At 51.0% G+C, this 12,985-nt stretch overlaps 1 protein-coding gene across 1 annotated transcript; it reads left to right on the forward strand.

Moving 5' to 3' along the window:
- The first annotated feature begins 5,446 nt into the window (after positions 1–5,446).
- On the forward strand, positions 5,447–10,491 carry MGAT2 (alpha-1,6-mannosyl-glycoprotein 2-beta-N-acetylglucosaminyltransferase). The gene is made up of 2 exons (XM_075330943.1): positions 5,447–5,553; positions 8,634–10,491. Exon 2 carries the CDS (start codon positions 8,924–8,926, stop codon positions 10,223–10,225), a length of 1,302 nt encoding a protein of 433 aa, XP_075187058.1. The 5' UTR covers positions 5,447–5,553; positions 8,634–8,923; the 3' UTR covers positions 10,226–10,491.
- The last annotated feature ends 2,494 nt before the right edge of the window (positions 10,492–12,985 follow it).

The following is a 12,985-nucleotide window of genomic DNA, read 5'->3' on the forward strand; positions in this document are numbered from 1 at the left end:
CTCCGTCTTGTGGCCGCAGTCTTGGGGTGTCTCAGGTCTGTATCTCTTCCTGTCTTGGGGCCGCAGTCTCGGGGTGTCTCAGGTCTGTATCTCTTCCTGTCTTGTGGCCGCAGTCTCGGGGGTGTCTCAGATCTGTATCTCCCTCTGTCTTGTGGCCGCAGTCTCGGGGTGTCTCAGATCTGTATCTCTTCCTGTCTTGTGGCTGCAGTCTCGGGGTGTCTCAGGTCTGTATCTCCCCCCGTCTTGTGGCCGCAGTCTCGGGGTGTCTCAGATCTGTATCTCCCTCCGTCTTGTGGCTGCAGTCTCGGGGTGTCTCAGGTCTGTATCTCCCTCCGTCTTGTGGCTGCAGTCTCGGGGTGTCTCAGGTCTGTATCTCCCTCCGTCTTGTGGCTGCAGTCTCGGGGTGTCTCAGGTCTGTATCTCCCTCCGTCTTGTGGCTGCAGTCTCGGGGTGTCTCAGGTCTGTATCTCCCTCCGTCTTGTGGCCGCAGTCTCGGGGTGTCTCAGGTCTGTATCTCCCTCCGTCTTGTGGCTGCAGTCTCGGGGTGTCTCAGGTCTGTATCTCCCTCCGTCTTGTGGCTGCAGTCTCGGGGTGTCTCAGGTCTGTATCTCCCTCTGTCTTGTGGCCGCAGTCTCGGGGTGTCTCAGGTCTGTATCTCCCTCCGTCTTGTGGCTGCAGTCTCGGGGTGTCTCAGGTCTGTATCTCCCTCTGTCTTGTGGCCGCAGTCTCGGGGTGTCTCAGGTCTGTATCTCCCTCCGTCTTGTGGCTGCAGTCTCGGGGTGTCTCAGGTCTGTATCTCCCTCCGTCTTGTGGCCGCAGTCTCGGGGTGTCTCAGGTCTGTATCTCCCTCCGTCTTGTGGCCGCAGTCTCGGGGTGTCTCAGATCTGTATCTCCCTCCGTCTTGTGGCTGCAGTCTCGGGGTGTCTCAGGTCTGTATCTCCCTCCGTCTTGTGGCCGCAGTCTCGGGGTGTCTCAGGTCTGTATCTCCCTCCGTCTTGTGGCTGCAGTCTCGGGGTGTCTCAGGTCTGTATCTCCCTCTGTCTTGTGGCCGCAGTCTCGGGGTGTCTCAGGTCTGTATCTCCCTCTGTCTTGGGGTGTATCAGATCTGCTTCTCGCTCTTTCTCGTGTATTGTATAACGTTACATGTCAGTCAGCCCTGCGCTCTCTGGTTCGGGGTGAACAGGACCTGGATGCCAGATGGCAGCAATAATAGCAGCAGCTGTCGATGTCACAAATGCCATTGTGAGCGGAGACGTTAATATTTTGCTATAAGTGATCTGCAGGCGGTATGAAGTCTCCTATTTTCTCCAATGTCTTGTTCTGGCGGCTGGGACTCTGCAGTGCACGGATTACTTTGCATTTCTCAGTTACATGGGTGACATTGTCATTCATACTGAAAGTAACATGCAGCCTAAAATAACACCAGACAGGAAGCCGCCCCTCCCCCGAGCACAGTGTCACCATATTGCAGGGTGTGGGGATTTTTTTTGGTATATAAAGGTCAAGGTAAAGAATAATGGTGTCACTCCTGCCCTAGCTGAATATCACTGATAGTATAGAATATTATATAGACTGGTTCACGGTTTTTTTTGGTTTTTTTTTAGCGATCCGAGCACAAGTCTAGAGTTTGGGTCCGCAACCAGCAGCTGTAAGAGAAAGCATTATATGGAGCCAGGTGTACAGCGCCTCACACGCTTTGGTGGTCATTCCTGGTACTGCAGTTCAGATCATATTCACTTCAATATGAACTGGCCTGCAGTGCTGCGTATGGCCACTGTGTGGTGCTCTGCTCCATTCAGTTTATATCCAGCCGCTATTGCAGCAATCAGATGAACAGGGACAGTGGATATCAGGATCTATAGTCTGAGTTTTGCTCCGGGGCTCTGGTCAGTCAATCTGATTTCTCTGATTTGTTGTGAGACGCCTGGTTAGTAAAATACATGGACACATGAGCAGCTCCATAGACTCTAATGGGAACCAGTTCTAGCTGGAAAAATCTCATGTGAAAATAAAGCTATCTGAATGAGGGCAGGCCCTGCTATCCGAATCCTACACTCGCTGAGTTGCTCTTAGGCCTTGTGCGCACTAGGCGTTTTTAGCGGCGGTTTTTACCGCGTTTTTGTGCTGAAAACGCAGTGACATTGCTTCCCCAGCAATGTCTATGGGTTTTCATAAGTGCTGTCCTCACACAGCGTTTTTTTGTAGCTGCGTTTTTGTGGTGACCACAAAAACGCAGCATGTCAATTATTTCTGCGTTTTTCACTGCGTTTTTCACCCATTGAGTTCAATGAGATGTTCAACAACGCAATGAAAAACGCATATAGCCGCGTTTCTATGACTAAAAACGCAGCTATATACGCAAGGGGTGGGTACTACAGTGACGTGTACAGGAAGAGGATTCCTTCTTTTGATAAACACAGAAGCATGAATCCTCCCGGTACCGTCACCGCTGCTTCCACAACCCGCCCGGTGCCATGTCAGCTCCGTGCGGCGCCATGTCTGGGCGGGAGGTGGAGGCAGCGGCGAAAACAAAAGTGAACAGTGGGAAAAAAAAAAAAAAATGTCATACATACTCAGCCGTGTCTGCAGGGTCCCGGTGCCATGCCCGCTCCCAGCCCCTGTCCCGATACCGCCGCTCTGGCTGTGTGCAGTCTCCCCGGGGCAGGACCTTGCTTGCAGGACCTGGCGGTGGATCACTTGATGCAGTCACCTGACGCATCAGCTGATCGTAGTCTCGCCGTCTTTTTCGCGCCCGGCCGGCTATCAGCTGATCCTGCCGTCAGGGGACTTCATCAGCTGATTACCGGCAGCGATCGGACGGGATCAGACTCCTGTCCAATCGATCGCTGCAGGAGCTGCCGGTAATCAGCACAGCACATAAGTGAGTATTATTTTTTTTTTTTTTTCTACCGATGCATCAGCTGATTGTATAATCAATCGGCTTTTATACAATCAGCTGATGTGTCATGTGATTCACGTAGTTTAACCTGACATCATCTGATCGCTTTGCCTTCCAGCAAACCGATCAGATGATATTGGATCCGGATTGGACGACGCGGGACCCTAACCCAGGATTACTGCGGAGGGGGGGGGGGGGTTCTTTATTTCAATAAAGATGGAGTCACTAATTGTGTTGTGTTTTATTTCTAATAAAAATATTTTTCTGTGTGTTGTTGTTTTTTTTTTTTTAATCATTACTAGAAATTCATGGTGGCCATGTCTAATATTGGCGTGACACTATGAATTTCGGGCTTAGGGCTAGCTGATAATATACAGCTAGCCCTAACTCCATTATTACCTAGCTAGCCACCCGTCACCAGGGCAGCTGGAAGAGTTGGATACAGCGCCAGAAGATGGCACTTCTATGAAAGCGCCATTTTCTGGGGTGGCTGCGGACTGCAATTCGCAGTGGGGGTGACCAGAAATCTTGGGCACCCTGCACTGTGGATTCCAATCCCCAGCTGCCTAGTTGTACCCGGCTGGACTCAAAAATTAGGCGAAGCCCAGGTCATTTTTTTTTTTTTTTTTTTTTTTATTATTTCATGAAATTCATGAAATAATTAAAAAAAAAAGGGCTTCTCTATATTTTTGGTTCCCAGCCGGGTACAAATAGGTAGCTGGGGGTTGGGGGCAGCCCGTACCTGCCTGCTGTACCCGGCTATCATACAAAAATATGGCGAAGCCCATGTCATTTTTTTTTTTCTTTTTGGGCAAAAAACTGCCTACAGTCCTGGATGGAGGATGCTGAGCCTTGTAGTTCTGCAGCTGCTGTCTGCTCTCCTGCATACACTAGTGAATGGAGGGTGCTGAGACTTGTAGTTCTGCATCTGCTGTCTGCTCTCCTGCATACACTAGTGAATGGAGGATGCTGAGACTTGTAGTTCTGCAGCTGCTGTCTGCTCTCCTGCATACACTAGTGAATGGAGGATGCTGAGACTTGTAGTTCTGCAGCTGCTGTCTGCTCTCCTGCATACACTAGTGAATGGAGGATGCTGAGACTTGTAGTTCTGCAGCTGCTGTCTGCTCTCCTGCATACAATGAACATTTTGAAGAAGGAAATGACATCAGACCTTTTTCTTTTTCTTCATCAACAATCTTTAATGGCATTGTGCACTGATTAAAAACGCAGTGAGCAAAAACGCAGCAAAAAACGCACCAAAACGCATGTGTTTTTGCCGCGGGTGCGTTTTTTGAGACAAAAACGCACATAAAAACGCAGCGTGAAAAAAACGCCTAGTGCGCACATACCCTTAGTTGCCTCTATTTTTTAGATGGGTTCATGGACATCCCGTGGCCTGGATCATGCATCATCTCTGCCTTACACTTGAGCCCAAACCTTCCTCTTCAGGATGTTTATGTAGGTAAATGAGATCTGCGCTGTCACATACATATTGTTACCAGGTCTGGGGTGTGTCTGCCATCCGCAGAGTCACGCTAACATTCGCCCTGCAGCCATGTTAACGGCATGAGGTGCTAAGTGCCAGAACAATAATTAATGCAAGGAAATTTCTATTGCAACTATTTCTACAAAACCTCGCTGTTCGTTATACTTTACACTGCAGCATTGCTTCTGTTAAATGAGAAAAACTGGGCAAACTTTGTTCATACAGCGCCACTGCTGACTACAGGCTTAGTCTGGTACTGCGGCACGACCTGACTAAAGAGAATAGACCTGAGCTGTTCCATTAGCAGGACTGCTGCTAGGGAGAGCAGACATTATTTAAGAGCTGCTGTTGTCACCCAGCCTCAGCCTGAGGAATAGAATTAGCCTCAATGCTATAAAAGCCATTTATAAAGCTGACTAGGCCATCCAATCACAGTGCAGCTTTTATTTCTTATCTGTACTGTGATTGGTTGCCATGTTTTAATGCTCAAAAAGACCAATCATAGGCAGCTTTAATTTCTTATTGCACAATTGAAAAGTGAAATATGTACTGTGATTGGTTGCTATGAGCAAAAAAAAAAACAACTATTCATACATCCACTCCCCCTCTTTATCATATCAGGACGCTATTTTGTCGAAGCCGCTGTGAAACAGCTACATGAAATTGATCTTACGTGTAATAACCGCCCTCCTCTTTTTCATCTATTTCCTGATAATATTATACTGTTTTTCATTCGCTGTCTGTCCTGTCATGTTACACTAGTCCCGCCTTCTCAATCCCTTTCACGCTGTTTATTGGTTATCCCTGCAAAACAGCGAGTCTTTTGATTGGTGAGTCGCGTTTGTGAGCCTCCCTTTTTTTTTTTTTTTTTTTGCAACAAAATCTCCTATTGGATATTTTTAGTCCCGCCTTCCAGTAGTCATTGGCTAATGTAGGAACTACTTCCCCAGTCTTGTTCAATCAGCTTAATCGTGGTGAATTAACCCTTTTCTGCCCACAGGGGATAACAGTTTAGTGTCTCCCAATCCGCAGCGGCACGTCACGACTTCTGCGAGCGAATGGGATCATTGAGGAGGCGGAGCCGGAGACGCTGGGTCAGGGAGCTCGCCGTGGGGTGGGGGGGGACACAGGCACAGAGCTGACAGCACGGCGGCGGCAGGAGGCTCAGGTGAGGCGGTGACCCGCGGGAGAGGCGGGGACCCGGGGAGAGGCGGGGCTCCAGCCTGTTACGTCTGAGGGCTCGGTGATGACGTCATGTGACCGTTATGTGCAGTGTCGCCGATGTGCGGGCTGAGGCGAGCACGATGGGAGCTGTTGTGTTCCCCTCGGCCTCGGTCCCGCTGTCTGTAAGCGGCATACATGATGGATGGCATCCGGAGCACGGGTCCTGTCTGGTCTGGAGGAAGGAGCCGAGGGCTCCGCGTGTACTGCACCCGGTGATGAGGCGCCCCCCGGACCCGTGTGCGGAGACTGCAACACTACAACTCCCAGCATGCCTCCTGTATTATACTCCAGAGCTGCACTCACTATTCTGCTGGTGCAGTCACTGTGTACATACATTACATTACTGATCCTGAGTTACCTCCTGTATTATACTCCAGAGCTGCACTCACTATTCTGCTGGTGGAGTCACTGTGTACATACATTACATTACTGATCCTGAGTTACCTCCTGTATTATACTCCAGAGCTGCACTCACTATTCTGCTGGTGCAGTCACTGTGTACATACATTACATTACTGATCCTGAGTTACATCCTGTATTATACTCCAGAGCTGCACTCACTATTCTGCTGGTGCAGTCACTGTGTGCATACATTACATTACTGATCCTGAGTTACATCCTGTATTATACTCCAGAGCTGCACTCACTATTCTGCTGGTGCAGTCACTGTGTGCATACATTACATTACTGATCCTGAGTTACATCCTGTATTATACTCCAGGAGCTGCGCTCACTATTCTGCTGGTGCAGTCACTGTGTGCATACATTACATTACTGATCCTGAGTTACATCCTGTATTATACTCCAGAGCTGCGCTCACTATTCTGCTGGTGCAGTCACTGTGTACATACATTACTGATCCTGAGTTACCTCCTGTATCATACTCCAGAGCTGCACTCACTATTCTGCTGGTGCAGTCACTGTGTACATACATTACTGATCCTGAGTTACCTCCTGTATCATACTCCAGAGCTGCACTCACTAGTGCATAGTAGGATGTGTAGTTTCACCGCAGGCTGCAGCGCACAGTGTAATATTTACCCTGCGCTCATTTATTTCCTCTTACCCGGAAGAGTCCTCTGCTGAATCCAGCTGAGCGAGAGAATCTTTTACTGGCCTCAAGATTGGGTAATACGGACATCATTGTGTAATAGGATATATATTTTTTTTTTTTGCTTTCCGACTATATGAAAATATCTTGAAATCTTGTGAGTTTCACTAAAGGCCCCGTCACACACAGAGATAAATGGTAGATCTGTGGTTTATGGTAGATCTGTGGTTGCAGTGAAATCATGGACATATTATATTGTTCCACTTGTACACAGTCACAAACCTGGCACTGATTGTCCACAATTTCACTGCAACCACAGATCTGCCGCAGCTTTATCTCTGTGTCAGACAGGGCCTTAAGCCTCATATTAGACAGACCGTTCTTGTAGAGGTAGATCAATTCCCTCTAGTCTCATTATCATCACAGGCAGGATCACAATGTCAGTTAACACCTATATATGCACAATTCACAATAGGTGATGTCACAGCCCACCTCCTCCCTATCCTGTACAATGACTATCTAGATAAGACAGGATCCACCATTCACTTTAGGTGATGTCACAGCTCACCTCCTCTTTTATAATAACACCTCTATTTACAGTAGATAACACAGGATCCACCATTCACTATAGGTGGTATCACAGTCACCTCCTCCCCCTCCTGTACAATGACTATATAGATCACACCGGATCCACCATTCCCAGTAGCGATGTCCCTGGTTATGGAGGTCCGGCTTTCTGTAGTGACTCGCGGGGATCTTGTATATTGCAGTTCTCTGGTGCATTGATCTTTGTGACAATTCCCAGTACTCTTATGCCCAGCAGCCATTAATCTCCATCACATGATGACTCTCCGGTGCCCGCGGTCAGTCGTGCCGTCCCCTGATAGCGGTCGGTGCTCCCGGCTGTACTGCGCCTCTATAGACGACATTTCTACCCGATCGTCTGCAGCGCCTCTAGATTTGTGATCAGAAAGTTTATTGTTCCTGTACTGAGAACGAGGAAGATGTCCTGGATTGTAAGAATAAAAATAGGCTCCAAACTGGGAATATGATATTAATGTCCCTTCCAGGGGCCCTCGGGGGCCGGCGTCGTGGTGGGCACTGGACCCTCTGATCGCTCTATGGAAAGAGTCACAGCCTCCAGATCAATGCAAATCAGAACTCTGGGAAAAAACAGACGCCTGGACCTGTGCTTCTGGTGCTGACGTTATGGATTGTAGGCGACCCCCTCCCCCGCTACAGGACTGATACTCCGGAGGTGCCATCAATCATTATTAACCGTCATAGTTACATAACATAGTACTGGAGTGAGGATCCATCAGCTCTCACCTGAGCCTGGTACCGTCACTGCGGAGGACAGTGATTGGCTGCAGCGTTCACATTATTATTATTATTTATTTATAGAGCACCATTAGTTCCATGGTGCTGTACATGAGAAGGGGGTTACATACAGAACACATACACAAGTTACAGTAGACAGACTAGTACAGAGGGAAGAGGGCCCTGCCCTTGCGGGCTTACATTCTATAGGATTAGGGGAGGAGACAGTAGGTGGGGTGTAGATGGGGCAGCAGCTCCGCACGGTGGTGGGGCGGCAGCTCCGCACGGTGGTACATTCATAATGATTGGTGGGACCACCGGAGCCTCAGCCCTGAGCGGTGGGGGGTTTACAGACCACTATTTTCATATCACCTTTTCTGCTTTGAGTTTGGGGTTTAATGTAACCATATTAGTGGGTTCTGAGTCGGGACCTCCTCTGATTTTGGACTCTGGTTTTGTATTGGCCACATTTTGGCTCATTCTGGAGAGGTGAAGACCATTAGAGAGGTCGGGGGTCCCGGTAATGACCCCCCTGATGTCTGCTCTCGTGGTTAGGGGATCCCCATGTAGTTAGTGCAGTATTTCTGTGTTTTGCTTTGTCCTTTTCCTCGTTTTTCGTTCCCAGGCGTAACTGTGTTCTCTATCTTTTTCAGGGGGAGCGTCGGTGAGGACAGAGCGGCGTGTCCTTATGTAGCAGATGTTGCACGGAGCCTGTTCCCAGCCGGCGCTCTGCTGCAGTCTGTGCGTGTGAAGCTGGGGGGATAAGAGATGCATCTGATCGCCCACTTGGAGCCGCGACTCACATCCTCATCAGATGGGAAGATGAGTTAGCCAAAGAGATCTGTTCTTTTAATGTTTCCGTCTGGGCTTTGATTTGGATCCCACAGGCCGGCCCTGTGCGAGTTACTCCAACAACCTCCTCTCCCTCTAATTGCTGCGGATCATGAGGTGCCGAATCTATAAGAGGAAAGTCATCATCCTCGCCCTGGTGGTGGTAGCCTGCGGTTTGGCATTGTGGAACAGTGGCAAACAAAAGAAAAATGACTTTGTGCAAGACCCAGAGGTGGAGAAACCCCACAGCCGGGTGCACGTATCTCCAGGGATTAGGAAAATGGCCAATGACTCGGTGGTGGAAAAAGCGCCGAAGCCGGAAGTGGATAATATGACCTTGGTGTACAGGTCCGTGGTTTTCCAACTCAATTTTGACCAAACTATTAAAAATGTGGAAAAGGTAAACCGCCCTCCGGACGATGTGGTGATAGTGGTGCAGGTGCACAACCGTCCCGAATTCTTGCGCCAACTTTTGGAATCGTTGCGCAGAGCTAAGGGCATCGAGAATGTGCTATTGATCTTCAGCCACGACTACTGGTCCCCGGAAATTAACCAGATTGTGGCCAGCGTAGATTTCTGTCAAGTGCTTCAGATCTTTTTCCCCTTCAGCATCCAGCTCTACCCGAACGAGTTCCCCGGGCACGACCCCAAGGATTGCCCCAGGGACATCGAGAAGAAGGACGCCATCAAGCTCGGCTGCATCAACGCCGAATACCCGGATTCGTTCGGACATTACAGAGAAGCCAAGTTCTCGCAGACGAAGCATCACTGGTGGTGGAAGCTGCATTTTGTGTGGGAGAAGATCAAAGCCCTAAAAGACCACAAGGGTCTGGTCCTGTTCATCGAAGAAGATCATTACCTAGCCCCCGACTTTTACTACGTCCTTAAGAAGATGTGGAACAGGAAGATCGAGGAGTGTCCAGACTGTGACGTCATGACCCTCGGGACCTACGCCCGTCTCCAGACATTCTCCGAGAAAGCGGATAAAGTGGAGGTGAAGACTTGGAAGTCTACGGAGCACAATATGGGGATGGCCATGAGCAGGGACGCCTACCAGCGACTCCTCCAGTGCACGGACACTTTCTGCTCTTACGACGACTATAACTGGGACTGGACCCTTCAGCACCTGACTGTTACTTGTCTTCCTAAGTTCTGGAAAGTGATCGTCCCCGAGGTTCCCAGGATCTATCACATCGGGAGCTGCGGGATGCACCATAAGAAATCCTGTAAACCGACGACAGAAAGTGCCAAACTGGAAGCCCTGTTCTCAGGCAACCAGCAGTACCTGTTCCCCGAAAACCTGGCCATCAGCAGACGATACTCCATGGCGGCTTTGTCGCCTCACGTGAAAAACGGGGGATGGGGAGACATTAGAGACCACGAGTTATGTAAGAGCTACCGCAGACTGCAGTGACGTACAGACCTCCTCCAGCTTTCTAAGGTTGTCCCATGGCGTCCTGTGCAGCGGAATATACAAATTTACGCTCTAATTTCAATAATCAGTTTTTTTTGTTAAATGTCGTCCCATAATTGTCCGTCGTCTCTATCCGCCTGGAATCGGACGAGAAGGAAAAAAAACTTTGATTTCTGCCTCATTATTTCTAAATACTAATTCTGGACTTGCATTATGTATAACACGGCCATACAGATTCTTTTCAGAATAAACAAATATGAAGGATGGCAGGTGGTCATGGTCACTTCGTCAGGAGGGTGGCGGGGGCGCTTCCCAGTACTCAGGTGGCAGGGGCGCTTCCCAGTACTCAGGTGGCAGGGGCGCTTCCCAGTACTCTGCTCGTGTTGCGGGGGCGCTTCCCAGTACTCAGGTGGCGGGGGCACTTCCCAGTGCTCGGCTCGGGTGGCGGGGGGGGCTTCCCAGTACTCAGGTGGCGGGGGCGCTTCCCAATACTCTGCTCAGGTGGCAGGGGCGCTTCCCAGTACTCTGCTCGGGTGGCGGGGGCCGCTTCCCAGTACTCAGGTGGCGGGGGCGCTTCCCAGTACTCTGCTCGTGTGGCGGGGGCGCTTCCCAGTACTCTGCTCGGGTGGCGGGGGCGCTTCCCAGTACTCTGCTCGGGTGGCGGGGGCGCTTCCCAGTACTCTGCTCGGGTGGCGGGGGCGCTTCCCAGTTCTCTGCTAGGGTGGCGGGGGCGCTTCCCAGTAATCTGCTCGGGTGGCGGGGGCGCTTCCCAGTACTCTGCTCGGGTGGCGGGGGCGCTTCCCAGTACTCTGCTCGGATGGCGGGGGCGCTTCCCAGTACTCTGCTCGGATGGCGGGGGCGCTTCCCAGTACTCTGCTCGGATGGCGGGGGCGCTTCCCAGTACTCTGCTCTGGTGGCGGGGGCGCTTCCCAGTACTCAGGTGGTGGGGGCGCTTCCCAGGACTCAGCTCGGGTGGCGGGGGCGCTTCCCAGTACTCAGGTTGGGTGGCGGGGGTGATTCCTAGTACTCTGCTTGGATGGCGGGGGGCGCTTCCCAGGACTCGGCTCAGGTGATGGGGGCACTTCCCAGGACCCAGATCGGGTGGTGGGGGCGCTTCCCAGGACTCGGCTTGGGTGATGGGGGCACTTCCCAGGACTCGGCTTGGGTGATGGGGGCACTTCCCAGGACTCGGCTCGGGTGATGGGGGCACTTCCCAGGACCCAGCTTGGGTGGTGGGGGCGCTTCCCAGGACTCGGTCGGGTGGTGGGGACGCTTTCCAGGACTCGGCTCGGGTGGTGGGGGCGCTTCCCAGGACTCGGCTCGGGTGGAGGGGGCGCTTCCCAGGACTCGGCTCGGGTGGAGGGGGCGCTTCCCAGGACTCGGCTCAGGTGATGTGGGCACTTCCCAGGACCCAGCTCGGGTGGTGGGGGCACTTCCCAGGACCTGGCTTGGGTTGTGGGGACGCTTCTCAGTACTCTGCTCGGGTGGTGGGGGCGCTTCCCAGTACTCTGCTCGGGTGGTGGGGGCGCTTCCCAGTACTCTGCTCGGGTGGTGGGGGCGCTTCCCAGGACTCGGTTCAGGTGATGGATGCACTTCCCAGGACCTGGCTTGGGTGGTGGGGACGCTTCCCAGTACTCTGCTCGGGTGGTGGGGGCACTTCCCAGTATCCAGCTTTGGTATGTTTTAGGTCTCGCTTCCTCAGTGTAATAGAATTGGTGCGCCTCTTTTTGGGTTGACTTCCATTGAAGGCTATTAGTGGACCACTAGAGATGTCAGGTTAACCCTTTCTTTAGCTTTCGGTCTAATGTATTTTCAAATCTATAGGGTGCAGCTAAAATCTTCCAGAGCCTTCATTAATAGCTAAACTTATCTTTTAAACCTTTTTATATTGTAGTTACTCTGTTATTTCTCATGGCACCAAAATTGACAAACAGACATCCCCTTTCCCTTTTGGGCAGGGACACTCCACTGTAACATGTCCGATCCTACAGAAGACAGCCTTTCCGGCCATACATGTGTTTCCAGGAGGTTTAACAGAGGCACAAAACTGAAATGATTGTATAGGATTCTGATTTTGAGGCATTTAGTAAACTGGCCGTGTTATTAGCCCCGGTGCAAAGATGAGTCTCGTCACGTTAATATCTGTGGATGGCGGGTGCAGATTCAGCTCCCGGAAAACCTCATTAAATCTCACTGTGGCCCCTGTAGCAGTGTGCGAAATAGTGACCCCTGAGCCTGATTGGCCGAGAGCAGACCCCACTATTGTAGCAGAGCGGCTGATTCCTTAGATTATAGGGAGTACAGAATGACAGCGGCGCTGGTTCTGATCCGCACGCTCCTCCAGGTGATAGTGCACTTAATATTCCTTGCACTCGGCTCCAGGTCCAAGCACACAATGTCATAAAATATTTACTCAGCGAGATAGAAGACAAAGGCCGGCGGCTCCAGTTTCCAGAAAAGCTTCTGCTGCCGATCTTTGCACATGATATCGGGTTTCACATTGCACGCCCGGAAAAGCTCGTTTTGTGGCAACAAAAAGAACTTGCCCCAAGAAGCAGAGGAGCGAGCCGTGACCGCAGGCTCCGAAAACACAGGGTGTAGCGTATAGACGCATTGGAGCTGTGTACACAAAACGGGGGGACACTTAGAAATCAGGGCTCTTTCCGGTTTTGTCTCAATTGTCAGTTTAAAGTCTTCATACCCCCTAATACAGAGCAACTACCACTCCTACTATGGCGGAGCAGCCAGTGACTGTCCAGG

Source organism: Anomaloglossus baeobatrachus, chromosome 12 (genome assembly GCF_048569485.1).
Source record: "Anomaloglossus baeobatrachus isolate aAnoBae1 chromosome 12, aAnoBae1.hap1, whole genome shotgun sequence".
NCBI lineage: Eukaryota > Metazoa > Chordata > Amphibia > Anura > Aromobatidae > Anomaloglossus > Anomaloglossus baeobatrachus.

Bases quoted from the DNA above. Each gene is read 5' to 3' on its own strand.
- MGAT2 (XM_075330943.1), top strand. From the start codon at position 8,924: ATGAGGTGCCGAATCTATAAGAGGAAAGTCATCATCCTCGCCCTGGTG.